Genomic DNA, 27903 nt, shown 5'->3' on the forward strand with positions numbered 1-27903 from the left:
CCCTTTCTGATTAGCACCCAGGACAGGTGTCAGAGTCTAGACTCTCTACTATGATTATGCACAGGTGCACCTGAACTGACCTTTCTTGTGACAATGTACTTCAACACATGACATAGCCTACTCACCTGTAGTGACTCAGTCAGTGTCTCATGTGTCCAGAAGAGAAAGTTGGGGGATTTCAATCAAATGTCTTTACAAGGGATTCATTTAACTATTTACTAATTACAGAGATTATGGATGAAAAAACGCACTAATCTGCAGACTCTGGCACATTTACAGTACATTGATGTGAACACTGAAATGTTTACTGATACATGCAAACGGTCCCTGTTAAATAAATGGCATATAAATAAATAAATAAATAATTATTCATTCAGTAATTGTTTCTCAGTTTCAAACATACTCAGATTGTAATGGTTGTAAAAACAATTATGGCGTAAACATCATCATGGTTATAAATGTGTGTTTTTATCAATGTACTAGGCTAAACATTCATTATGAACATGTATTACTGCTCTATTACCACATTATTAGGTATAGTTATTGTATAGGGATTTGTGCTCATGAAATGAGTGGCAGACTGTCTGATCACATACCCAGTCTGTCACATCCCAAATGAAGGAGAGTTGTTGTTGTTATCAGTAATGTAATGCATGACAAGGCCACATACAGTATATGGTGACAAGTGATTAATTGAACTCACTCAGTGGGGTTCAAGCCCTCAAATAATCTGGTTAAGCCAGTCCAGCCAAACCATATCCCCTCTGAGAATACAAAGAGAGCATCAAATCATCCGATGATATTCATAATCGGTTAGGCTAACTATAGTTTTGTCAGTGCTGAACATATCACCCATTTGAGGGTGGCTTTGGTGACAAACGTCAAGGTTTCCACAGTTAGTTCGAAGGACACCAGAAACAGAAAGATAACATAATTGCTTATGCGAGATGCACAGTCAGAAGTAATGGAAACAGTCAATTACCGATCAAATTAACCGTATCATCGTTTGTAAGAGCGCAAGCACAGTGATTACACCCACAGTTTGCCACAACACTGCCATGCGCACCCACACTGCGCCCGCGACAGGCACTATAGGCTACATTAGAGATAGGATACTGTTCCGCTCCAATTCACAATTGAGAGTTTGTATTGCTCACTTGTGAAATGAGACGTTGGCGACCGTTTAAATTAAAACACTGGAGATCCATTAAATTAATTAATTGTACTATTATTTGTATTATTATTATTACTACTAAGCACATGTGTCTTTGTGTTATTATACAACCATGCCGCCAGGCGTGGCTTCTCTAGAGGACATTTTGGTATGTAGATTTCGCGAGGCAAACGCGGTTCTTTGTTCGCACCAGGCAAGCAATGCTGCAAGCAAGAGCTCTGCTTATGGGAAATATGTAAGGACCTTTTTTAAGATCCCTGCTGCACAGGGTCTGCAACGCCTGTCTGACAACTCCCTTTCTCCTCTCCTCCTCACCCCCTCCTCCTACGTTACAGCCCCCATGCGCAACGGCGCCCGAGACAACAACGCGGTGACCTGCCGCAACCCACAGCGAGTGGGGTGGGCGGACCCCGAAATGTCACTTAACTCCTTCATTCTCGATAGTAAGAATAACGCAAATCCTCCCCATGCAGTGAACCAAGTCGTTAAGATTCCACAAATAAACTCCATCCAAAGTCCATCTATCCCTCCGTAGGCTACTGCTGTGCGTCCCACCATAGATAATACAACATTGGAAATATACCAAAACAGTACACTCTGGTGCCCAAATAGTCACTTGAATCGGGAAAAACAATCCTAAATGGATCCACTTTTGACATTTTATTGAGGGGGAATTATTAGGCTATAGTCCATGCATACTTGTGTTAGTAGCATACAGTACAAAGATCGTTGCGGTCTTGCATTGCAGGGATGGGGAATAAGTAGCGTGGCTTGGATCTAACGCATGGCTGATATGGACAAAGAAAAGGTGGAGGGGATATTTGTATAGTTTTTTCTATACGTGGGGAAAAACGCGGGGGTTGGTTTCTGAGATGCCACAGGCTTGGGAACCTGAGACGGAATGGTATAACGGGAGGGCGGCTCGTTTTGTCTCAGCAAGGAGGGGACTGTATACCAGACGGGGTGGAGTGATACATCGCCTAGTCTCTCCGTGCAGACGGCCTTGTGTCCCGTTTGCCTAGAGCTGGGAGAATACTGTATCGCAAGTAGGCCTATAGCAGACAGAGAGAGGGGCCGGTCTATGGGAGGGACTAGCGCAGAGGGAGAATTGGAAGAAGGAGGGGGCGGGGAGGCGGCACGGGTGCTGTTTCTCCAGTCTCTTTCCCCTGTCTTTGTCTCACACTCTTTTGTTAGCCATGCCTAGCCTGCTGGTTCTAGCAGGGATCATGGAGAAAAATGGGGGCTACGGCGGGGATCTAGCCGGCTCCGGGTTCGGAAGCGAAGGTCTCCTTGTGCCACCCGACGAGGAAGAAGACGACTCCCGTGCCCTGAGGGTCGCGCTGGGCCAGCTGTCTCTACTGGGGCTTGGTGAAGGCGAGGACGGTGGCGGGGCTCCTGGAACGGGAGTACAGGATCGGAGTAACAATAACAATAACCATCACAACCATACCAATAATATTGGCGGAGGTGGTGGTGACACAGGGCTTTTGCAAGGGAAGAACAAGTTATGTGTCCTGTACGAGGGTTCTTCAATTGAGACGAAAGGACGAGGCTGCAACATAACAGAATGCGTCCCCGTGCCCAGCTCAGAACATGTGGCCGAAATAGTGGGGAGACAAGGTAAAGATTCCAACCAAATGTTCCTATTGAAAGTTATGTTGCTGTTCTGAGCTAAATGTGTCTCCCTGTAGTTTGTAGGGTGTTTTGATAATGCTCTAACTGTTACGTTAGCTGGTGTTATTGATATAGAAAAGGGAGTGGTGTTATTTTTTGTTGTATTCTACCACTCTTTGACCATGGTAACAAATCTGTTTCAAGTTAACATACAGTGGCAGAAACTGCACCATTGTTGCAACTAGGCTCGGTTCTATTGTCCGTCTAGTGAATTTCATATGTGGGGAGACACAAAGCAGGACTGTAACCGTTACCTCATGGGCGCATTATTCTACATCCAGCAATCAATGTCAGCTCACAGACGCACACTTCAGGCAGGGATAGCACTTGCTTCCTTTGTCGTCTGAACGCGCGAGACCGTTAAAAAAAACGCAACGTGCTACTGGTAACGGAGGAATCTCGTTCGCCCTGAAATGTTTACAAATGATTTATTCTCTTTATTGTGAATATAACTTGGATTTGAGTAACGATTGACGTTTTCAAGCTGTTGTTTTCGGTTTCGTAAATTCTAATTATGTTCATTGTTTTGTTGCTGACTGCCCCAGTGACACAATTAGACAATGGCAAAAGTGTTTCTCTATTTTCTCTTTTCTTGAGCAGTTTAAAAGTGAATTCCCAGATTTAAGATGGATATATCTGTGTATTGAGTAATTGTCGAAGACCTCGACATGAACTTGAATGACAGCAGCTGTCAAACAAAGGTGTGAAAGTGAGAGGAGGGTGAGGGGAGGGGTACATTATTAGGCGGTGTTACCAGTAGACACTTGGGATGATCATAGGAATCGAAGCGTGACTCAGCCAGAAGTTGAACCAACGTGTCGAGTTGAATGTTGTGTGGTTCTTCTATTTTCTGATATAAGATAAGAATAAATAATAACAAAATATGTGGCCTTTTTAAAACCTATTGCCCATATTGTTATTGTGATCAACTCAAAATGGCTATTTATCAGACTGTAAATATATTGATTCTCCAGATTGCTTGTAACCTGTCCAACTCTCAGAACCAGCAACTCAAGGCTGTTGATTTGTATTTATTGCTTTGTGCTACATGGGTGGTTTTGTTTGACTGCACCTATTGTTGTGATGAGTCCAAAAGATACAGAGGGGTTGGTTAGACAAGCAAGGATAAATGGGTGGGTCAGAGGCACTGGGCATTGAAAGGGAGTCACACCCAGACACCCAAACCAAGGGCTCCCTTACCTAATGGGAGGGGGGGGGGGGGGGTGTAGGTAAGGGAAACCAATTCAGCCAGTGAATCCTAATTCATGTTTTTGGGGTTACACAAATAAACAGGTCCCCACAATGTCAAGTGGGTCCAAGGCAACAGAGACCATTTGCTTCAACTCCATTTTTTCCACAGATGTGGGGATCTGGTTGTTGTTGTGCCGTTAAGTGCCCTCATCTTCCTGTGCGTCTCCTGTTCGTTACTCTGAAGTGTAAGCTTCACATTTTAATGGGGTAACTGAAGACAGCCAGAGGGTGGATCCAGTGAGCACAAGTGCAGCAGAGGGCTTTGTGTTGACTGAGAAGTGCTGATTTGGGGGATTTGGGATGAGCTCCTTTTGATTCAGGGCCTCGTTAGTTAGTTCACATTCAACGCCCTCCTTCCCAGGGTCAACTACTGCCTGGTGAATCTGGCAAGTTAATGTTCCGTCCTGGAGAAGCAAATATTATCGTTTTGTCCTTTGTCAAAGTCATTTGAATTGATTCTGGAGGTTGATTTTGTGTCGTCTAGGGCTATATTATTACGACTTTTGGTCAACGGTGGGTTTGCTGTGCATGCGCCACTAACAATGCACACAGTACTGGAAAGCATGCTCTCCAAATGAAAGATATGGCATACAGTTGTGGATTGATCTAGAAGGATCTTTGTCATCTGCCTGAAGGAAATTATTAAGGTTCCAGTGGAGTACTTTTCTTTGTCTCCTCTGTTCATAGTTTTAAGTTTTACGTTGCCTATTGGTCTCAACTTAAATATCTATTCACCTTCCTGCTACAAAGGATCACAAAACCTTACATCTATCCTAAGTTAACACATGGTTTAATATAATAACATTGTGGTTATTACATGAGTTATAACTATCATACATATTATAAAGCTTGAGTGTTCCTTCTAACACCATCATGCTTGAACCCCAACTAATATCATCACCGCCATCGTCCTCAATAAATAAATAATAATTGTAGTTTGAACTCTTCAGCCCCCAGAGCCTCACTGAGTCACTCAGTCAGTGCCATCTAGGCTTCTGAAGTTTGTGCCCTAGTAAGTGGGGCTATTTAGTAGCATTAGGGAAGCACATTTCCCTCGGATAGAGGTGATCATGACATTTGATCCACACTGCTAAAGTCCCTGCCCAGGGACTGCAGTTGAAAATAGGCAGGTTGGCTAAAACTGGCACTTTTACAGTAAAGTTGATTAATGTGCACTGTCCCTGAAAAAAACGACATTTAATAAAGTAAGTAAAGTAAAGTGTATTTAGGCTACTGATGTAATGGTGTGCTGTGATTTGTAGTGCTACTCAGAAAGACGAGCTGAGACCTGACCATTGAATAAATTGCTAGTTATTGTTACCAGACCACGGACATACATACGCCTCTTAAAGACCCTGCTAAGGGGAGACACTCAGGGATTCTTAGGGGTGGAACATAAACTTGCATTTCAGAATGAGAACGGTAGCTGCACACCTGCGTATATATGACACCACTGGCTGCTTTAGTGGGGCATTGCATACCGTTTCCTGTTAGGCGTAATATACAGAGTACGGCTGTGTTTACCATATCCCTCTTGACCTCAAGTGCTCTTAACAACCCTACTCTACAATTACTCATTTTTTATTCCCCTCTGCATTATTACAACGTCTCAGTATTAGAGACTAAGGTAATTTGACATGAAATAGCATTAGCCTGTACTCTCTCACATCTAGGGTCTCGCTAAAAGCACTTAATATAGTCAGCTTTTACACACTGATCAAAAACAGAGCAAATGCACTGCAATAAAAGACCCAAAAATGATGTATGTGTGGGCCGGAGGTACCAGATTTATCAGTTCAAGGAGAGGGGCTGGTTGTTCGTGGCAACACTGTTGAATGCATCCATAACTGTAGCCATAGCACAGAATAGTTCTGATGTCCTTTGGAAACAGGTACAATAACTCATCTGTTTATCAATGTTTGTACATAGGAAATCAAATAAAGGGTTATTCTAAAAATACTTTGATGTCTACAGTCTCTTCAATTATTTCAGATTTTACAGCAGATTGAGACTTGATGTCATGTGAAAACATGTGACTTAGTAATGATAATCTTGTCAGAAATGGAAAAAAAAGTGTCATACTGTAAAATGTTGTAAAGGGGATAAAGACTGGTGACCATTTCTGGACTGTCTAAAAACTCTGAAGGTGCGGGCATTTTAGACCAAAATTTGCCATCTTTTAAAAAGGTATGTCAAAGGTCAACTATCAATTCAGTCTTTGTTTCCATAGAAGAGGAAAACATAAAACCATGTAGTAGTAACAATCTTAGCTATTTCAAACTCCTTATATTTGATGAGTGTAACAGAAAAATGAAATCATTGTGACCGTGGCCATTTTCAAACTTTGCCTTTTTGTTTCTGCAGGTTGCAAGATCAAAGCCCTGCGGGCCAAGACCAACACCTACATCAAGACCCCCGTGAGGGGCGAGGAGCCTGTGTTTCTCATCACGGGCCGAAAGGAGGATGTGGCCCTGGCCCGGCGCGAGATCATCTCTGCCGCCGAGCACTTCTCCATGCTCCGAGCGTCCCGGAACAAGCTTGGTGTGTCCTTCAGCGGTTCCCCGCCTGCGCCCCTGCCAGGCCAGACCACCATCCAGGTGAGGGTGCCCTACCGCGTGGTGGGGCTGGTGGTGGGGCCCAAGGGTTCCACCATCAAACGCATCCAACAGCAAACCTGCACCTACATCGTCACTCCTAGCCGAGACCGTGACCCTGTCTTCGAGATCACGGGATCACCCAGCAACGCCGAGAGAGCCCGTGAGGAGATCGAGGCGCACATCGCATTCCGAACGGGAGGTCTGCACGACCACAACAACGAGAATGACTGCTTGGGGCCGGATGGCGGCAGTCCAGTAGGCTCCGGGGGTCTGGAGAGTCGCCTGCAGCAGGTGTGGGGTCTGCAGGGGGGCCAGCGCAAGCCATTGACCAGTAGCTTCCGCCAGAACTTCTCAGATGCCATGGTTGGAGGAGGGGAAGGAGGTGGGGTAATCTTCAGCAAGGGCAACTTCAACAGCCCTGGAGAGAAGCCCTGCTCCTACTTTGGCTCAGAGGGCACCCAGAGTTGGGGAGACCCAGACTACCCAAAACAGGTGGCTTTCTATGCCCAGCAGCGCTCCAAGAGCTTTGGAGGCCTGCCCCTGCCCCTAACCAGACTCTCTCCAGGCCTTTCTGACCCCTGTGGAGGGAACAACGGCAACTCCTCGGGCACCAGCATCACTATTCTGTCTGGCTCGCCTCATGCCCAGGCCCGCCGTGCCCACAGCGAGCCAACCTCGGGCGTGGGTTTCCCTGGACGCCTCCCTGTACCGGACTCGCCACCGGCCATCCTCCGGGACTGCATGACCTGCTTCGAGAGCAAAGTGACGGCCGCCCTGGTGCCCTGCGGCCACAACCTCTTCTGCATGGAGTGTGCCATCCGCATTTGTGAGCTCAACCATCCAGAGTGCCCGGTGTGCCACACCCTGGTCTCTCAGGCTATCCGAATATTCTCCTAAAAAACACCACGTCAGTTTTTATCATTCGTTTTATCACAGTGTTTGTTTGACATTTATTTACTATTATTATTATGATTATTATTATTATTATTATACTTTTCTCAGAAAATTTTAAACAAACAAGCAGATATTTTAGAAGGCACTGCTTGCTTTACTAAAAAGTATAAGAAATATTTTGAATTTTTTCTTTTATATATATATATATATATATACATATATATTTTATAAAAGTTTTGTTTATAAGAAAAGTATAGTACCTAGCATTTTTTCAGTTTTTTTTACTGCTGCTGTTTTTCGTTCACGAATCACAGTGTGGGCGGAGTAGATAGGAACGTGAACATTTTACGATTCAGATTTATTTTACCATGAAGTGGTTTTATATGGAGCAATGGAAGGAGGTGATCATTGAGGTTCAGTTTAACTCCCTGGTATCTTATCTGTACCTGAATGATATAGGAAGTCAAAATCAAACAGAAGGAAAAATATTTTCATTGCACCTTACAATCGTCTTAGTTTTGGATAGTCAGATTAATGATTGTCAATCATCCAGAAAAATGACGTAACTGATGAAAAGCTAAATCCCCCAATGTGGCAACAAAAAAAAATGGAACAAACTGTGATATTGTCATTGAAAGTCTAAATTTGTTCCAATTGAAAGACAGACTATTCCATCATTGTCACCTTTCTGACATTTGTATCCCTTTACAAGCTCGTTGTTATACCTGGTAGTCCTCCCTAAACACCTGTAAGAATGGTAACAATATAGGACAGAATAGCAGACAAACGCCTTTCTTTATGCACATATGTTTTATAGATTTCCTTTTTCACAAAGAGGTGAATGAATGCTACACGTTGTATTGCTGAAATGTTCACTTCTGTTACACCTTGAATATCACTGCAGTTTGGTGAAAAGTTTCAGCGATGCCTGTTCCTCGTGGCACTTGAAAAGCATGTTTCTTTCGCCGGTGTTAAGCACTGATTTCATTTGTGAGGCCAAAAGCCTTGGAATTCTTCCAGTTGGCTAATTTGGGAGATCCGTCTCCCCGACGGACTAGTTTCAAAGCCAACTAATACCCACTTTATTGTCTTATGTGGTAATTTAGCTGTTATCTGAACGATGTAGGACAAAAACGAGAGCCACTTTTGACAGGCATCTCTCTGAGGTTTGCGCAGTTAGAGCGTCAGCAATTAGAGTGGACAGAAGCTGAGGAAAACACTGAGCTGTTCTCTGAATTGGTAATAGAGTGTGCCTAAATGGGCGAAAAGCTCCTAGAATACAGTACCACCATCCACAGAGCTCCCTCGCCATCCCAGTCCAGCAGCTTTGTATTTTAGCTCAGAGGCCTATAATTATCAGAGCTGTGCAGGAGCAGGTGTTTAATAGCGCACTGTGGGTGTGACCTCAACTTGGAGGTCTTTTTTAGCCCCCTCTTTTTCTATTTTCTTTGGGAGTGGCCCCCCCCCCCCCCCCGCTTACTGTTCGATCGTTGGCTATTGAAGGTAGTAATGACTGCAGCCGACCCACAATGCATTGCCTCCCTGTGTTGGGCGTATTGTCTACGCCCAGTGGTGGCGTGGGCCCGGAGTGCTTGGACACAGCCCGGAGAGACTCATTGATAATTAGGCAAATTGTCCGGTCCAGGTGCGGACCTTGCGGGGGACCCTGGTGCTGACCGCCCCATCCCTCTGTCACAGGCACAGAAGGTCCAGTCTGGGTGCAGCTGGGCGAATGGGACCCCTCCTTCCATATCCCCCTCCTTCTCTGCTGCTCTGAGCTATCCCTACTGGGGAGAGGGGCCTCCTTTGTCCCAACACTCAGGGAAAAAGCAGCATATGAAAGAAAGAGACCAACTGAACAGGCTGCCAGCTCTGAAATGAGAGTGAGGGGACTTTGGAGAAGGAAAGGATATCAACAGTGTCAGTAGATACAGTAATTACCTAGTGTAAAATTCTGACACACAGATCCAATCCTTTGAAATTTCCTACTGAACTAGATGTCTCCATGTGTTCTCAATACGATAAGGGTATGAAAACATGCAGACATATATAATTTAAGAGTACGAGGAGTCTGATCACTTGGAGTTCATCACCCCACCACAATTTGGATGGAGGCCTTTGTGACAGAGAGTGAGTGCAGATCGAAGTTTCCATAGAGAGCCCCCCCCTTTATCTCCCGTCTGTATGGGACATCCTGCAGCTGCCCACTCACCACAAACACACAGGCTTAGCCAATGGCAGGCTAGCACTGGGCCTTCAGAATGAAATCAGACGATTGTAATTGACAGGAAAGCGGAGGAAACGCCCCATTTAGCCACCACTCATGCTGAATCAAATTACACACCCTTTGCCTCTGCCTTAGCACCAGCCTGGGGATTTCAGAGGGAGGGAGGGGGGATTATAGCCGTTGGAGGATAAGAGGGGGGCTTTTGGGGGTGGAGAGAGAGAAGGCTGCTCCCAAAGAAAAGAGAACCTGCAGATCTAGTCTTTGTGAGGGGTCATTTGTGTGTCTTCAGTGAAGGGGTAGTTAGAAGGCTGCTGCCTCATGTTTGCTGGTGGTGGCAGGTGAACAAGGACATGCTGGTGATTCAGCTGGTCTCCCACTAACACTGCATCAGATCGCTCTATTGCGTTTTTTCAGGAGAACAATTTTGCTCAACTTCTGTCCATCAAAATATGATGAATAGTTACAATAGACTGTTGTCCCAAGTCTAGGCAGCAACAGAGCCCCCATTTCCCCCATTGTATTGTCAGCAGACCACTCCTGTTGTCCGTGGACTGTGAAGAAATTGTACTTTCAGAGTATCTAAATTCTATTACATATATAGAAATGAATTGAATATTTATGAATGGGGAGAACCGTGGTTTGGTCTGAACTTTCAATGACAATTTCAAGGCAGTATAACGCTGTCAAATGAATATAGTATTTTCTATTATTTTTTATTTTGTTTTAAGCCTTAATATTTTGTATTAAAATATTAATATTTCTTTCACTTTGGCATGAAAGTTTAGTGACATACAGTAGGCCTTCAATAGTATTGCCCCTTAAAAAAAAACTTTCACGAAACTATTTGTCAGAAAAGAATGTGAATCAACCTGGTTGGGTGGGATTAAATGGAATTGGGAAATTAGGCTCATAAAGACTTTACATTAAAATATAGAGTAAAGCACCTTATGAGAAAACACATATAATTAATACCAAACTGACCACTGATGGTGAATATTTCTTCATAGATTTTGAAAGACATGCACATCAGGTTTCCCTATCATGTTTTTATAATATAATTATTGTTATTCCTTGTAGTAGTGGTATTATGGGAGACCTCTCATCCATTCAGTCAGTACTGATGACTTGGTTGAGTTTGCACTGGTTTAATGTAGAGGGCTTTTTAGAGAGTCTCACTGTTTTAGAGGCTGTGGGAGAAATTTGCATTGTGCTTTATGAGAAAGGATTCTGCGCATCTGTGTATATATATATCAGTAATTTACGTCCAGTCAAATGCCTGCTATATAAGTGGGATTTTGATTATTTTTACAAGCTGAAAATATCCCTTTGAATTTGTTTGTTTATGGACTTTGAAGATCACTTTGATTTATATATATATATATATATATATATATATATATATATAATGTCCCCTCATCCTTAAACATAAAGACATATATTGATAGGCTACTTATATGTATGGATCTAATAAACTTAAGCATTTCATCAAGTCAAATATATAGATAAGAATACCACAATACCACATACTGTAATGATGAATACAGGGCTGTATTGATGTTTCCACTGACAGATACCGATACATTCTCTCAAATATGTAAAGACGTGTTCTAAAATATTCCTAGATCCTTTTGGATGAATCAGGTTTTATGTACATTAGGATGAAAAGCAATAATGTCAATACTGCAACAGTAAACAAAAGAGCCAGTTTAGTAAGTTCAAAGAATTCAGCGCCATCCATAACACAACCTTGATTCATTTGAATATTACTCCATTTTTGTCTATCTTCTAAAAATGCATATGGATTTATGCCAATGTAGGACGAGAAATGTAATTAATTAGTATCGGTTTCAGGCACAAGAGCATGTTTTTGTTGCCTTCCTACGTCTTGCTTTTAGTAATTTTTGACTGCTTAATCCCGTCTTTTTCACATTGAATATTAATAAGACTGCAAGCATACCTCAAATACAGGGTGTGCCACCACCAGTGCAACCTCAAGATTTCCTTCTCTTAGTATCTGTGGAATTTTGAGAACACAATACCTATTATTTGGAAGAAACCAATTGCATTGTAAAAGTAAGCTTTTCAGTGTAAACATACAATGCTTTTCAGGAACATAACATGAACAATTGAGGCATTTCCTGTCTGTCGAAAGCAGGAACTCATAACTCCTATGGTGATAGATTGGTGTTTAAGTGACAACTTAAATCACACACTAAAGTAGACGCAATGGTAAAACAGAAGGTTGGATTATTCCCATAGGATCTGTCGAAGACCATATGAACATATTCTGATGCCCAATGCATTGAGCCAAACATTTTCATCACTTGACAAAGTAGCATTTATTTAACATGTATTACTCTGTATTTATTCATGTTTAGGGAGAAACGTTTATAGTTACCATAAGCATATCATGAGAATATATTTCAGTTTTTAGATTGGTTCCAAAACATGTTTTGTAACTGATTTGATGGCACAATTTAATTATTTCTTTATGCTGTCTGTTATAAGTAGTTGTCATTATTATCCAGCTTTTAGCTGATTTAAAATAAAAGGTCAAAAGGTAGCCAAAGAACAAAACCTTGGGAGAGGTTCCAGGACATCGATAGGAATTATATTGCTGATCATAAGCTTACAATTCTACAAATGTTAACACATTTCGCCCTTATCATAGTTTGGATTTATTGATGAAGGTGGCTGAGGTCAATACAATAATAATCAGCTTTTGTTTTTAATAACCCGCTAGTGATAGTTTTGTCAAAAGTCATACAGCATACAAGCTTCAGTCAATATCTGTGAAATGGACCTTGTCTCAATAAAGACATCCTGTTTCAGTTTGGTCTTTTTTTATGCTCCAGTAGCTTCAGTGATCAACTACCCAATCACTGCCCAAAGACACCAATCCCTCTTACATTGTATTTATATTGGTATTATTGCCAACTTAGATTTATAAATAATTATGTCAATAAGTTTTGTTTCATCATCACAGCTGTTAATGTGAAAAGGCTGGACTTGTCTTGGAAAGTTGATGTTTCTTCAGAATGGGGCAGGAACACACACTAAATTAGAAAAAGAACAGGTAGAGATTTGTATTTGTTTACAATTCTGTTAAAATTCATGTTGAATTGCAGCTGAAGGGCTAGATTCGTCTCAAAGACCCCAGACTGAACAATAGTTGAATAATGCATAAGAAAGTTGTTAAGATTACACAAATACCCTGCAGTACCTTTGTTAGAGTTCAAAAATAATACTGCGGTTTTAATTTAATATTGTTTCTAGTTAACTCTATTCTCCATGTCGAAGTATGGTAGCTGAAGTTTAGTACAGTACATAAGAGTAACAGTAAAATTAAGATCCCATGGCATTAACATATTTCATCAACATAACCACAAGGTATATAAAAAAGCTTTAAAGAAATTCAAATGGACATATATTTAATTCCATATATTTACCTTGAGGTGTAATTGATATAGAAATTTAAATAATGACTGTCTTATAAGATGAGGTGTAGCTTGATATATGCACCCAGTATATGAAGTACTCCACTTCCTTTAGTGGAAAAACAAAGATGGCGGTGAGATAACTCTTAGGGGGATGTCTATTTCATTAACTATTTTTTTCAATTGTTAGTGTTCTTTACAATATATTAAAGTAACCATAGAAACTCTGAACAGTTTTCTTCTCTTTAACAAATGTACAACTCTTTATGCATTATGTATAACAATAATAGCACCCCTTTCAAGGAGTGATAGGAAATCCTTTAAATTGATGCACTTAAGCAATTATTCCGATCTATCATAATCGCAAGATGAGCAAGTAATGCATTTGAATGTAAAATAAATTACCAGTGCACTCCTTTTACCTATTGGTTTATACATTTTAAAGTGAGCTGGAAAGAATTTGTGAGAAGGTTTCACCGCAGTCTATATTTGAGTTCTTCCACATACATTTATAGAAAGCAACTTAAAAAAAAAAAAATATTATTACAGTTTCTTAAATCTATTTTGCTAACATGGGTTATTATTTCATAGAAAGATGGGGAATAAGTCAGTTTCTGGATGTTATTTATGAAAATCTCAAAATGAAGAAAACATGAGTAACCTCAAGAAATGTGTTTTTTAGTTAAAAATACAAGAAGTTAATATATTTCTAAACACAGGAAAGTTGGTTTCTGCTAACGGTAAAGAAAAAAAAAATGTTTTATTTATGAAAGTTATGGACTTACCTCCACTGTATTTCATTGTAAATGAAATAAGAGTTGATGTGGGTTCCCCATAGCTTATATTTTAACTTCCGATATGCACTATTTCAAAGGACACCAGTGCATCCACATTGGAATTATGACAGAAAATAATATAATATTTTTAGGATTTGGAGGTATTTTAGTCACTGAGCATCAATTCCGTGCCTCAATTACACATTTATTTCTTGCATCAGCACTCTTTCTCTATGCTGCTTGCTTACCTTTTCCCCTTTGACTAACCCCATACTGACTGGCCCCATTACACATTTCCTCTGGAGTCTTAACTTGCTTTTTTTAATCTCTAACTTTTTATGCTAACACAGCTTCAGTTGTGATTGCAATGCTGAGAACGAGTGATTCAGGTGTCCCGCAAGGGCACATGTAACGTATACAGATACACACACATTCATATGTCTACTACTTGGGACCCTTTGTGATTGGTAAGGCAAGAGAGGACATCATCAAAGCCTTAATGAATGATTACCTTAAAATTGGGCTTAAGTTTCGTGAAAACATGACAGGGTGAGAGCTGAGCTGAGTGATCAATAGTTTAGCACATAGGCACACTGTGTAGTAGATCTATGGTAACCAGCCACACACACACCAACACATTCATATCCGTACTAGTTTGCATGTATCTTGTATGGTCACCTAGACTGGATAAACACCACAGATCCTATGTGTTTGGTTTTAACACAAGGGGTCTGGGGCTGGTTGTTCCTTGTAGATTTTCATAGTTGGCGCCCCTTCAGAAACAGAAATATTTCAGGTGAAGCAAAGAGAGGCCGTTTCAGTCCCCATGTGACACTGTCAGTATTTTGTCCTTTTCATTTTCTCATCACAGTTCTATAAAAGGGGAGGAAAGCTTGGTTGTCATTCCATCACGTATGGATGAACCTAAAATGTATTTATTTCAATCCCAAAACTAGGTAGTTAAAAGTGAACATTTGTCGTACAATTCAACATGTCAGGACGGTATATTTTCCGCCACAACTGACTGAAGCACGGGGACTGAAATGACCTTCCAGCCTTCACGTTGTCCTCTTCTGAAGGGGCCACCACAGTCTGACAGTTTGTCTTTGGTAGTGTTTCTTCAGATTCTCCCGGCAACGTAGAAGTGTTTCATACCGGTCTTATAGTGGTCTTTGTGCATTAGTTTTGGGTCAGCATCTCCTGGCTTTAGTTTCTGGTTTCTCTGTGATCAGCGAGAGAGGGTTTGCCATGTGGCTGGCCGTCACTTTGATAAAATAAAAAAAAGTATTCTTTGAACTGTTACAGTGCATCATGCCCGCAAGAGGCATGTGATATTGCAGGTTTATTTCTTAGCACATGTTTTTGTGAATAATTTTTGACATTTTATTATTGTATCTGCGCCATATTAGTTTTGGTTTCTGTTATTTTTTCAAAGATTCAAGATGTATTGTAAATGTTTCTAATAAAACAAAAATGAAATCATTTCCGATGGATGCTCTTTGCTTTGTCTTGAGTATTTTATAAAGTTGCAGTTGTGAAATGGAAGAAAGTACCATAAGTGAAGTACCATACAGTAACTCCACAGTATGTCATTTTTCATTGAAAAGTAGGCACATGGTTAAGGCATTAAATAAGAAGCAAAACTTAAGAAATTACATTTATTTATACATATGCAATCTAAATGTACACATGAGAATTAACATTTTAAAAACCTAACCTTCACCACCCAATTTACTATTGGGAATGCTACAAGGAAAAAAACTCAGCAGGATAATGACTGTTTACACTGTTGACCTTCGGCTGTGGTAATGGCACCCTGAAACTTTCCCCACACCTCCCCTCTTGCCAAACTAGCAGATCTATAAGGGCTAGTATCCTCCCTAGTGCTTACTCTTACCAACCTACTGACAGAACTACACACACCCAGAAAAAAGAGAAAATATAACCATACAAAGAGACCTGGGAAACTCTTAAGGGATATCCCAGAAGGCATGATACGGTTCCAGTTACATACAGTGGATAAGGGGTGGAGGAGTTCATTTACAGTAAAACAAGCCAATTTGTGTACATCAGAGACGCAGCAGCGGGCAAGGCTGAGTGCCCTTGCTACCCATCTCTTGCAACATGAGCTGTCCATCCATCTAGGACAGCAGGCCGCAGGGAGGGCTCAACTCGGAGACCATGGTATATGACCACCACTCCAACCAATATCCCCTCATCACCCTCACAAATCTCCAGTCACGGAGAAAGCGACAGCAAATCAGTTAAACCGGAAAAGGATGGTTCACGGTGATAAAGGATAACACCCAAAAGAGCAAGACTGCTTTGTTAGCAAAAAAGACATAGGCCTATGTGAGAAATATTGCTGTGCACAAAGTACTTTGTAATGGGTTTCAACAGGGAGGAGGAAAATGTTGATCACAAAAAAAATCTGAAGAGCAAACTTTATTCTGTGTAAAGACTAATAGGGATGTCGAAGAGCACTGATAAAATGGACATGAAAAGTTCTCCAAGGACCCCCATTTTGTACAGTTTAGATTGGCTTGACATTCGACCAGGAACATTTGGGATGAGATGGCTTAACTCCTCGTTTCCCCATTAGCCAAGAGTAGTTACATTTAATAACTCCATCATAAAAGGATTTGATTACCAGTGAAATCAAGAACAAAAAAAAAGAGAGGACACCCGTCATATATAGTAAGCAGCTTAAGATCAAACCCACCCAGTGTTGCATGTTAGCACAAACAAGACCTCAATATAGTGTTAAATAAATATCATTGGGGCAAACGCAAATACGTTTGGGAGGAGCTGCCTGACAATGGAGAGGTGGGGGGGGGGGGTTACACTTCAGTGAAGTCAGGTCTTCACTGCCAAATCTTATTGCCCTTTTTCTGTGCTGGGGAATTGGGTGTGTTCACAGGCTTATTAAAGATGACAATGGGGTGGGGGGGGGATCAGTTCACAATGAGTGATACAAAAACTGGAAAGATATGGCGGACCATACCCTAACATGCTAAATTTCTCAATTCAATTCATGTCCTCGTTCATATTTAAAACCAATCAAGCCAAGGCGTAACCATAAAGCTTATTGAATTAGATGGGGACAGACTTCTCAGAGGAAACAATGCATTGAGGCTATGGAAACACTTGGTTGCCCCCCTTGGTCTCCCTGTCCTTCTGTCTCCCTATGCATCTCTCCACTTGTTTCTGTCTGCCTGTATCCTTGTCTCCAGGTTTCTCCTCCTCGTCTCCCAGTCCTCCCTCCCCGTCTACCCGTCTGCCCCTGACGGTGGTGAGGCCTCAGTTGTTCTGGCAGCAGGCACTCGACTTAGCAGCGTTCTGCGTGGGCTGCACCGTGATCGGCACCACATTGGAGTTGGGGGAGAAGTCGGCGTCGCTGCGGCCCGTCATTTGCCTCTGGGACACAATGTTGTAGATGGCTGCAGGAGACGGACAGACAGACAGGTGAGGACAACAGTTGCTGTTGGGTTGTTGGGTGATGAGAAAGGGAGAGTTTCGTTAAAGACTACAGTGGATACAAAGCAGAGAACAAGATGGTCATGCAATTGGGACCTAACAGCATTTGACTTTACAGGGTTGTGTAAATAAATAACAAAACAAACATGAAATGGAGACAAGCTATCATAGAAACCAGCAGCACCCCGTGGCTCCTGGGGATTGAACTTCTGCACCTTCCCTAGGATTACTCTTGAGTCTGGCACGCAAAACTAACTTCAGACTGACCCATACATGCCACTGACTGGCTGGTGAATCCCAAAGTCAGTTCCCTGCCTCTAAATCAGCAAGAGATTGAAAAGAGCAGACAAGACGACCTCAACTAACCCTTGACCTGGGATTTCAACCACTAGCTACAGTCAGCATGCTTCCCGGGTCAGGGAGTCTCTAGTTCAATTCCTGTGCTTGAGTACTGCTATGCACTCTGTTGTTCTCTCTTAAATGAGCTAATTAGAACTTTCTATGAATAACAAATTTGTTGAAGAGTAGAATTACTAAGTGACCAACTTCAGGCAGCGGGAATTATATGTAGAGGAGGAAAGCAGAACACAAATAGCAGGGAGCATGCTGACAGCCCTATATCAATTGATTTGAAGGCCTCACTCAATAGGCTTGTTCCTCAGACACTCTTGGGTTTGAGTCGGTCGTTGCCCATTTTTTATTTTACAGCGGCCATGCATTAACAAGGGCCTTTCTAAGGTGTGGCTAATACGTCAATGCCTCTCAGTAAGTTGCTTTTGTAGAGGTACTTAATGTGAGTTGTTCTGAGTATGAGGGACTAAATTGTGTCTTTGTAAAACGATGAGACATCTGGAAAGAAGAGCTAAACTACTTCTATGCTCGCGTCGAGGCAAATTACACTGAAACATGCATGAGAGCACCAGCTGTTCCAGATGACTGTGTGATCACGCTCTCCGCAGCCGATGTGAGTAAGACCTTAAAACAGATCAGCATTCACAAGGTCGCAGGTCCAGACGGATTACCAGGACGTGTACTGCGAGCATGCACTGATCAACTGGCAAGTCTCTCCCTGTCCGAGTCTGTATAACCAACATGTTAAGCAGACCACCATAGTGTTCTTGGGCACAGGGACTAAGGTAACCTTCCTAAATGACTACCGAACCGTAGCACTCACATCTGTAGCCATGAAGTGCTTTGAAAGGCTGGTCATGACTCACATCAACACCATTATCCCAGAAACCCTAGACCCAGTCCAATTTTCATACTGCCCAAACAGATCCACAGATGATGCAATCTCTATTGCACTCCACACTGCCCTTTCCTACCTGGACAAAAGGAACACCTATGGTGAGAATGCTATTCATTGACTTCAGCTCAGCGTTCAACACCATAGTACCCTCAAAGCTCATCAAAGGACCTTGGGACTAAACACCTCCCTCTGCAACTGGATCCTGGACTTCCTGACAGCCCCCAGGTGGTAAGGATAGGTAACAACACATGCGCCATGCTGATCCTCAACCCAGGGGCCCAAGTTTGGTGATGACAACAGTGGTAGGCCTGAACACCGACAAGACAGCCTATAGGGAGGTCAGAGACCTGACCGTGTGGTGCCAGGACAACAATCTCTCCCTCAACATGATCAAGACAAAGGAGATGATTGTGGACGACAGGAAAAGGAGGACCGAGCACGCCCCTATTCTCATCGACGGGGCTGTAGTGGAGCAGGTTGAGAGCTTCAAATTCCTTGGTGTCCACTTCACCAACAAACTAACATGGTCCAAGCACATCAAGACAGTCATGAAGAGGGCACGACAAAACCTATTCCCCCCTCAGGAGACTGAGAAGAATTGTCATGGGTCCTCAGATCCTCAAAATGTTATATAGCTGAACCATTGAGGGCATCCTGACTGGTTGCTTCACTGCCTGGTATGGCAACTGCTCGGCCTCCGACCGCAAGGCACTAGAGGGTAGTGCGTACGGCCCAGTACATCACTGGGGCCAAGCTTCCTGCCATCCAGGACCTCTATACCAGGTGGTGTCAGAGGAATTCCCTAAAAATGGTCAAAGACTCAAGCCACCCTAGTCAGACTGTTCTCTCTGCTACGGCACGCGGTACCAGATCGCCAAGTCTAAGTCCAAGACGCTTCTAAACAGCTTCTATCCCCAAGCCTTAAGACTCCTGAACATCTAATCAAATGGCTACCCAGACTATTTGCATTGCCCCCCCCCCCCCCCCTCTTTTACACCACTGCTACTCTGTTATTATCTATGCATAGTAACTTTAATAAATCCACCTACATATACATATTACCTCGACTAACCGGTGCCCCCACACATCAAATCTGTACCGATAGCCCCTGTATATAGTCTCGCTATTGTTATTTTACTGCTGCTCTAAGTACTTCTTACTTTTATTTATTATTCAATTTTTTAAACTGCATTGTTGGTTAGGGGCTTGTAAGTAAGCATTTCACTGTAAGGTCTACATCTGTTGTAGACAGCGCATGTAACTAATAAAATTTGATAGCTCACATTTGTATTTCAATGTACATATTGCGACCAGACCAAAAATGCTTTAGTCATTTCATGGCAAACAGCAGATCTGATTGAGGCTCACACAAAGTGTCATTGTCTGAGTGTGCCAATTACAGATGCTTTTGACCTTAAATGTCAGGTACTGTTCAATTTACTGCAGAGTAATCTTACAGTAGAGGCCTCGTAATAACCTGGATTTTGCTGCCATCTATTGGTGGAAGATGAGTCACAACTGAACAAATGGACTACAAAGCTCTCAGAGTACAAAGAATTGATATATATATATATATATATATATATATACACACACTGCTCAAAAAAATAAAGGGAACACTTAAACAACACAATGTAACTCCAAGTCAATCACACTTCTGTGAAATCCACCTGTCCACTTAGGAAGCAACACTGATTGACAATAAATTTCACATGCTGTTGTGCAAATGGAATAGACAAAAGGTGGAAATTATAGGCAATTAGCAAGACACCCCCCAAAACAGGTTTGATTCTGCAGGTGGTGACCACAGACCACTTCTCAGTTCCTATGCTTCCTGGCTGATGTTTTGGTCACTTTTGAATGCTGGCGGTGCTCTCACTCTAGTGGTAGCATGAGACGGAGTCTACAACCCACACAAGTGGCTCAGGTAGTGCAGTTCATCCAGGATGGCACATCAATGCGAACTGTGGCAAAAAGGTTTGCTGTGTCTGTCAGCGTAGTGTCCAGAGCATGCAGGCGCTACCAGGAGACAGGCCAGTACATCAGGAGACGTGGAGGAGGCCGTAGGAGGGCAACAACCCAGCAGCAGGACCGCTACCTCCGCCTTTGAGCAGGAGGAGCACTGCCAGAGCCCTGCAAAATGACCTGCAGCAGGCCACAAATGTGCATGTGTCTGCTCAAACGGTCAGAAACAGACTCCATGAGGGTGGTATGAGGGCCCGACGTCCACAGGTGGGGGTTGTGCTTACAGCCCAACACCGTGCAGGACGTTTGGCATTTGCCAGAGAACACCAAGATTGGCAAATTCGCCACTGGCGCCCTGTGCTCTTTACAGATGAAAGCAGGTTCACACTGAGCACATGAGCACATGTGACAGACGTGACAGAGTCTGGAGACGGCGTGGAGAACGTCCTGCTGCCTGCAACATCCTCCAGCATGACCGGTTTGGCCATGGGTCAGTCATGGTGTGGGGTGGCATTTCTTTGTGGGGCCGCACAGCCCTCCATGTGCTCGCCAGAGGTAGCCTGACTGCCATTAGGTACCGAGATGAGATCCTCAGACCCCTTGTGAGACCATATGCTGACACATGCACATTTGTGATCTGCTGGAGGTCATTTTGCAGGGCTCTGGCAGTGCACCTACTGCTCAAAGGCGAAGGTAGCGGTCCTGCTGCTGGGTTGTTGCCCTCCTACGGCCTCCTCCACGTCTCCTGATGTACTGGCCTGTCTCCTGGTAGCGCCTGCATGCTTTGGACACTACGCTGACAGACACAGCAAACCTTTTTGCCACAGTTCGCATTGATGTGCCATCCTGGATGAACTGCACTACCTGAGCCACTTGTGTGGGTTGTAGACTCCGTCTCATGCTACCACTAGAGTGAGAGCACCGCCAGCATTCAAAAGTGACCAAAACATCAGCCAGGAAGCATAGGAACTGAGAAGTGGTCTGTGGTCACCACCTGCAGAATCAAACCTGTTTTGGGGGGTGTCTTGCTAATTGCCTATAATTTCCACCTTTTGTCTATTCCATTTGCACAACAGCATGTGAAATTTATTGTCAGTGTTGCTTCCTAAGTGGACAGTTGGATTTCACAGAAGTGTGATTGACTTGGAGTTACATTGTGTTGTTTAAGTGTTCCCTTTATATTTTTGAGCAATATATATATATAAACTAAAGAAACGTTTGGTATGGCCGTTAATATAAGATGTGTGAAGAGGAGACCTTTACTTGGACTAGCAACTCTTTTTAAGCCTTTTAAATGTTAGAGTAGGCCAGCTCTTTCACAATATGGCATGATTCTGTGTGCACTACAGGGTGAACACAAGTTGCTTTGGGGCAATTTCACTTCAAAAATGTATACCAAACAAAAACCATAGATTTTTTTATGCATAGAACACAATGCATAAAGACTAATTTTAACAATATCCACAGAACATTTTACAAAAACATTTACAGGAAGAACTGCACAGATACAAAGTTTGGTAATAATAAAAACTGAGATTTTATGGTAATTCTGCAGTTTCCAATAAATGTTATTTTATAATTTACTGTATAAATTGTTAAATGTAGTTACTGTGCATAGAATTGTATGGTTCGTTAATCTTTTAAAATCAATGTTTTTTGTTTAGCATACATTTAAAAGTAAAAATTGGAGTCGGGGCAATTCCATCGTTACAGAATTACACTTTGTTAAAAACCACAAACAGTCCCAGTGTATATGGTAGGCAGTGTTGCATGGTATATTTAAGCAATAAGGCCCGAGCGGGTGTGGTATCTGGCCAATATATCACGGCTAAGGGCTGTTCTTAAGCACGACACAATGCAGAGTGCCTGGACACAGCCCTTAGCCGTGGTATACTGGCCAGATACCACAACCCCCTCAGGTGCCTTATTGCTATTATAAACTGGTTACCAATGTAATTAGAGCAGTAAAAATACATGTTGTCATACCCATGGTATACGGTCTGATATACCACGGCTGTCAGCCAATCCGCATTCAGGGACTGAACCACCCAGTTTATAATGTACACTAACCTGTGAGAATAGTCTGGAAAGCCAGCTCCACATTAGAGGAGTCTAACGCCGAGGTCTCCAGGAAAGACAGTCCATGCTTCTCTGTGAAAATGGAGAAAAATAAATAAATAATTTGCACCAGCCACCACAGTGTAAGCTAACTGATAAAGCAAATAAAAAATGGCATGATGTCGGTGACCCTTTGTAGTAGTGCTGCATGAGCCAAAGCCAGTGACAAATCAATAGCAGAAATTGAGCGAGAGCCTGTGGTTTCACATGGCATGCTTGTTTACTCCACACAATGACGTCTTCTAGAACAATTCCATTCAATTATATATATATTTATCAGACACTCTTATCAAGAGCAATTTACAAGTCAAAGTGTATTCGATGCATGAAATAAGACTCAAGGTCATAAGTAAACACATGAAACATTATGCAGAGCTACAAAGAAGAAGTGTGATAAGCTGGAAATGTCACATTGGAGTGTGGAGAGAAGCTAAAATCACAATGGAGTCAACTTGACTGGCTTTTTTTCTATTGCTGGGTATGTGAATTCAGAACCATGGGCTGTTAACCACTGACAGAGGCAGCCTGATGGGCACTCGTCTCCACATCAAAGAGCAGCCCCTAAGGGGACAGTAGACAGTGGAAGGCATTCCCTTGTCCACTGCGAGGCTCAAGTGCATCACTTTCCCCAGATTATTTTTGGAATGTGTTTAAAATGCCCTTATTCCAATTTTGAAAGCGAGATTATGGACATATTTACCAAAACATTGGTATTGTGTTGTTCAGATTGCCGTATCTCTATGTCTACTGCTATTGTGAATAAAAAAGCTAAAATGATTGAGGGAGAAACAACTCTCCTGTACTGTCCCCATGGCTTGTAATGCTGTGGAAGAATCAGCACAGATTAACAAGATGGCTATAAAAAACTAGTTGATGTGAGGATACCTGCCAAGGCCTTGGCCTCATCCGTGGGCACGGCCCTGAGGTGGCGCAGGTCACTCTTGTTTCCCACCAGCATGATGACAATGTTGCTGTCAGCGTGGTCCTGCAGCTCCTTCAGCCAGCGTTCAGCGTTTTCATACGTCAGGTGCTTGGCGATGTCGTACACCAGCAGAGCCCCCACTGCCCCACGGTAGTACCTACACAGAGGACAGGAGGAGGGAAATAAGTTTTACTGGGAGCAGTGGTGGACAGAACAGCTGAGCATTAGCTGAGCATTGGCTGAGTCAATGGAGTGGTAGATATAGTTTGTCGTTCCCTACATGAAATGCTATTGCATACATCATAAGCAAAGGACTCAAAGTTGTCAACAAGATGAGAACATTTGAAAATTAGCAGAAGTAGGCTGGAATGTGCAGTACGCACAAATATCCTCAATGGCTGGGTTTACACAGGAAGCCCAAGTCTGATATTTTTTTCCATTGATTGTCATTTGACCAATCCCATCAGCTCTTTACACATCAGATCTTTCAGAGCTCATTTGTGAAAAGGATCTGACGGGATTGGTCAAATGACCAATTAGTTAAATAAAGACCCGAATTGGGCTGTCTGTCTAAACACTGCAAATATGTCAAAAGGTCTGTCTGCCTGGCAGACAGACGAAAAACAAACAAATCTCTATGTGTGTGAGCAGTGTTAATACTCACGCTGAGGTGATGGCTCTGTAGCGCTCCTGTCCTGCAGTGTCCCAGATCTGGGCCTTGACAGTCTTGCCCTCCACATGGATGCTGCGCGTGGCAAACTCCACCCCAATGGTGCTCTTGCTCTCCAGGTTGAACTCGTTGCGGGTGAAGCGAGACAGCAGGTTACTCTTCCCCACTCCAGAGTCCCCAATCAGCACCACTGAAGCACGCAGAGAGGATCGAGGGCATGAGTCAGACAGACACCACCAGAATAACAATACATTACGCTACCCACTGTACAGGGGTCGACAAACAACTTATTTTCTACGATGTAGGAACAGGAACACTCAGTAGGGATAAAACATGTCTGACAAAAAAAATTGTGGTAGAAGATATGACAGCTCCTGATTAAGTCGCACCATGTGTCTGCTGTTCTGTTAGTGATTAATGGTCTACTGAGAGGGCCTGACTATACTTGACTGTAGTTCAATAAACAATATGTGTTTTTACTATACACTAAGCCCCATGACGTGAAGTTTCGACCTTTGTGAGGTAGCGCCTAGGCTAAGTATTGCCATGAATGACCGAAGTTTGATTTAATTGACCAAGAAGATGATGCCTTGTGTAGTTCAGCCTATTCACTTAGCACCACCACTGAACCATGCCCTTATGGGCCAATTAAACATTTGGCACCTGTTCCCGTTGACACCCATTCATTTCCAAACACAAGGCGGGGTGTTGGGAAAGAGGATTTTACAATGACTGAAATCCAGGTGAGTCAGGAGGAAAATCCTAACTCATAAACTCACCACCCTGTTATTGGGAAATAGGAACTGATTGTGTGTTGATGAGGCCTTATTGACAAATGTCCTACTCCCACAGAATGTAGGCTATGTTAATCATACAAGCTAAGCATGGAACCTCATCACATGAAAATGCTACAGTGGAGCAAAAGACAGTTAGTGCCTACCAATTGACGATTGTGCTGACTGACTCAAGCTAGGAGAACCTAACAAAAGTAAACTTGTTGCACAGGAAATCCATTGGCAACTCTTCACATCAGTTAGTCCCAGTTCTCATGTTATTAAGTAGTTCCAAGAACACCCTTGTCATTTTCAAGAAGGACTCTGAACTACAATTCCATTAGACTAGCCTATCTGGTAACAGTGATAATACGGTGGCAGAGGAACTAACAGCAGCATTATGCAACTTTCAGTGTACTTGTCACCAGAAACATAATATCACCAATTTAGGCTACGGTATTGTGTAGGCTGCATTCCAGAGTTCTAAAGATACAACCATTCTACAATCATTGTTCTATTCTTGGACGCCATCACTACATAGCATAGGCCTAAACAGTGTAGTCTAGCTTCCTTAAAAATCCAAATTCTATTTCCCAATACAGTATAAGGAAGTTATTTTAAGTAGGCCTATCTTATCTGGAAGTCGACTCAACAAGAGAGCATATGTTATTTGTAAAGAGAGCACTCAGTAGGAGTCCTTTAAACAAGAAAGCTGGTCAACTTGCTGTGCAACACTTACAAGCTCCTAGTCGGGAGCAGTGATTCAACCACTCACCTGACTGACTCATGCCTAAACACTGAGGGTGCAGTAAAGAAAGCAATTAAAAGCAGGAAACTGGAGGGGGAGGAACCTACTGGTTATGTGACCTACTGACAGTCCTCACTTTAGGCTCTATGGGGCAGTGCATTCTAGCTGTGTAATCTAATCTATCTTCACTATGGTCAGAGGCCTTCTGTATAGGGACAGACACAGACAAACACACACACTCACTTGATTCATGCAGGTCTTTCCAGTTTGACAACATGTTTGTTTGGGGTTCTACATTTGAACAAAGGACCCCGTGCACTTTATTTCCCTTGTCCAGGACAAAACAACCCACGAGGGGAGTAGTTAGTGTAAGTGAGTACAGGGGAGCAGTAAGTATCCACTATTATTGTAACATACCAACGTTGTATTCTTACAAATGTAGGCCTACACATTCTCTCTCATATGTAGGCCTAACAATAGGCTACAGTGCATGTGCACAGAAAAGTCTGGGAAAGGTATGACTAAATAACATAGAACATAAGGTCGAGACAAGTCATGTTGAGTAGGGGCCAATAAGATTTCACTCTGTGCTATCTATGAATTAGGCCACGGTCATCTTTACTCCACTTCATTCAGATGTAAACAGATCGTGGAGATGACTGCTTTCTCTAAACCCAGAGTGACCCACCACACCAGGTCAATGGAATCCCTACAAACAGAATGGTACTTAAAGGCTAAACCATGTGGTCACTGGTCACCTTAGGGCAATCCGTTTGAGTAAATGTAGTATTTTGAGGTGTCATCCTGCCAGTCAGTGGGCTATATGACTCCTGTTGACCAATACTTCCTCTCCTGATGATTGCGTCATAGGCCCACCACAAGATGACTAGACAGATGCCACTTTAATGGATAGTTACTTGGTGCTTATTAACTGACAGTGTTTAGTGCCGTTGCAATCAACTAGCCCACTACACAATTGTAGCCATATTTCTACTGAATGGAAACAATAGTTTCAGCAATTCAGAATGAAGTTGTTACTGTAACTGGTACTGCTACGCATTTCCTCGTGTCATTGAGAACTGATTTTGGCAGCGCTCGTTACATAGCTGAGGCAAAACACTCCGAATAATTATGACAGGGCGGAAGCGGCGACAAAAGAAATGTATTACATTGAAAGCGGTGTAGCTCTGAACCAACTGTAGGTCGAAATCACTACACTCAAAAAAATGGCAATGTCCTAGTAAAGTATCGTAAACACACTCACCTTTAAAAAGATAGTCATATTCGTCTTCTCTATTCGTCATTTCTTCAACGTTTCTACCTATATAAATGTGAAATGTTCAAACCCTCCCGTGGTGGTTTCTCTGTTCAATTCGACAAAACTTCGTGACCATTTATCTCGCGACCGACCGCTTCCTTAGAACGAACAACCGATTCAAAAAGGTACATTCGCACTGTCAACACCTCTAATATATTATTCGACTATATGTAACCTATTTGACTGAAATTTTTAAAGACAACAAACTATCTTTTACAAACTTTCGACTCCTCTTCCCCACCACTTGTAATGTGCCATTTCCGAGCGACGTAGCGTCGAGTCTCTAGCCCCGCCCTTTACCCAGTTTCGACTGGCCAATCGACGACTGATACCTGTCACTGACTTTCCTGTGATTGGTCTACATTGTTGTCATTCATGATTTGCCTCCACTGATCCTACTCATCGCTTCTTGGGTGACGTCTTCAGTCTCAAGCTTTCCCAGGTATGCTGATGCCGCGTTCAAAACACCTGGGACCTCGGAAATCTCCGACTTCGGACTCCAGTGCGTTCAAGACAACTGGGAACTACTGCACACAGCTCGGACACCCATGCATACCCCACAAGACATGCCACCAGAGGTCTCTTCACAGTCCCCAAGTCCAAAACAGACTATGTGAGGCGCACAGCACTACG

General features: G+C 42.8%; 2 protein-coding genes across 2 annotated transcripts; one reads left to right on the forward strand and one right to left on the reverse strand.

Moving 5' to 3' along the window:
• The first annotated feature begins 1840 nt into the window (after positions 1–1840).
• LOC129838059 (RNA-binding protein MEX3A-like) lies at positions 1841–15514 on the forward strand. Its single transcript, XM_055904736.1, has 2 exons — positions 1841–2794; positions 6464–15514. The coding sequence occupies exons 1-2, from the start codon at positions 2371–2373 to the stop codon at positions 7591–7593; spliced, it is 1554 nt and encodes a 517-aa protein (XP_055760711.1). The 5' UTR covers positions 1841–2370; the 3' UTR covers positions 7594–15514.
• Positions 15515–15674: 160 nt separating this feature from the next.
• Positions 15675–27557, reverse strand: LOC129838060 (ras-related protein Rab-11A-like). The gene is made up of 5 exons (XM_055904738.1): positions 27217–27557; positions 24426–24621; positions 23725–23918; positions 22792–22872; positions 15675–17470 (listed from the first exon to the last, which is right to left on the reverse strand). Exons 1-5 carry the CDS (start codon positions 27254–27256, stop codon positions 17331–17333), a joined length of 651 nt encoding a protein of 216 aa, XP_055760713.1. The 5' UTR covers positions 27257–27557; the 3' UTR covers positions 15675–17330.
• Between the last annotated feature and the right edge of the window lie 346 nt (positions 27558–27903).

This window comes from Salvelinus fontinalis, chromosome 38 (assembly GCF_029448725.1).
Source record: "Salvelinus fontinalis isolate EN_2023a chromosome 38, ASM2944872v1, whole genome shotgun sequence".
Taxonomy (NCBI): domain Eukaryota; kingdom Metazoa; phylum Chordata; class Actinopteri; order Salmoniformes; family Salmonidae; genus Salvelinus; species Salvelinus fontinalis.

What these genes read in the sequence shown, in the direction of transcription:
- LOC129838059 (XM_055904736.1), top strand. Translation starts at nt 2,371, where the DNA reads ATGCCTAGCCTGCTGGTTCTAGCAGGGATCATGGAGAAAAATGGGGGC. An exon ending in CGAAATAGTGGGGAGACAAG is followed by an intron (nt 2,795 to 6,463) that starts GTAAAGATTCCA and finishes TTGTTTCTGCAG; the next exon opens with GTTGCAAGATCAAAGCCCTG.
- LOC129838060 (XM_055904738.1), bottom strand. Translation starts at nt 27,256, where the DNA reads ATGACGAATAGAGAAGACGAATATGACTATCTTTTTAAAG. An exon ending in TGAGGCCAAGGCCTTGGCAG is followed by an intron (nt 22,873 to 23,724) that starts GTATCCTCACAT and finishes CCATTTTCACAG; the next exon opens with AGAAGCATGGACTGTCTTTC. An exon ending in TTTCCAGACTATTCTCACAG is followed by an intron (nt 17,471 to 22,791) that starts GTTAGTGTACAT and finishes CGTCTCCTGCAG; the next exon opens with CCATCTACAACATTGTGTCC.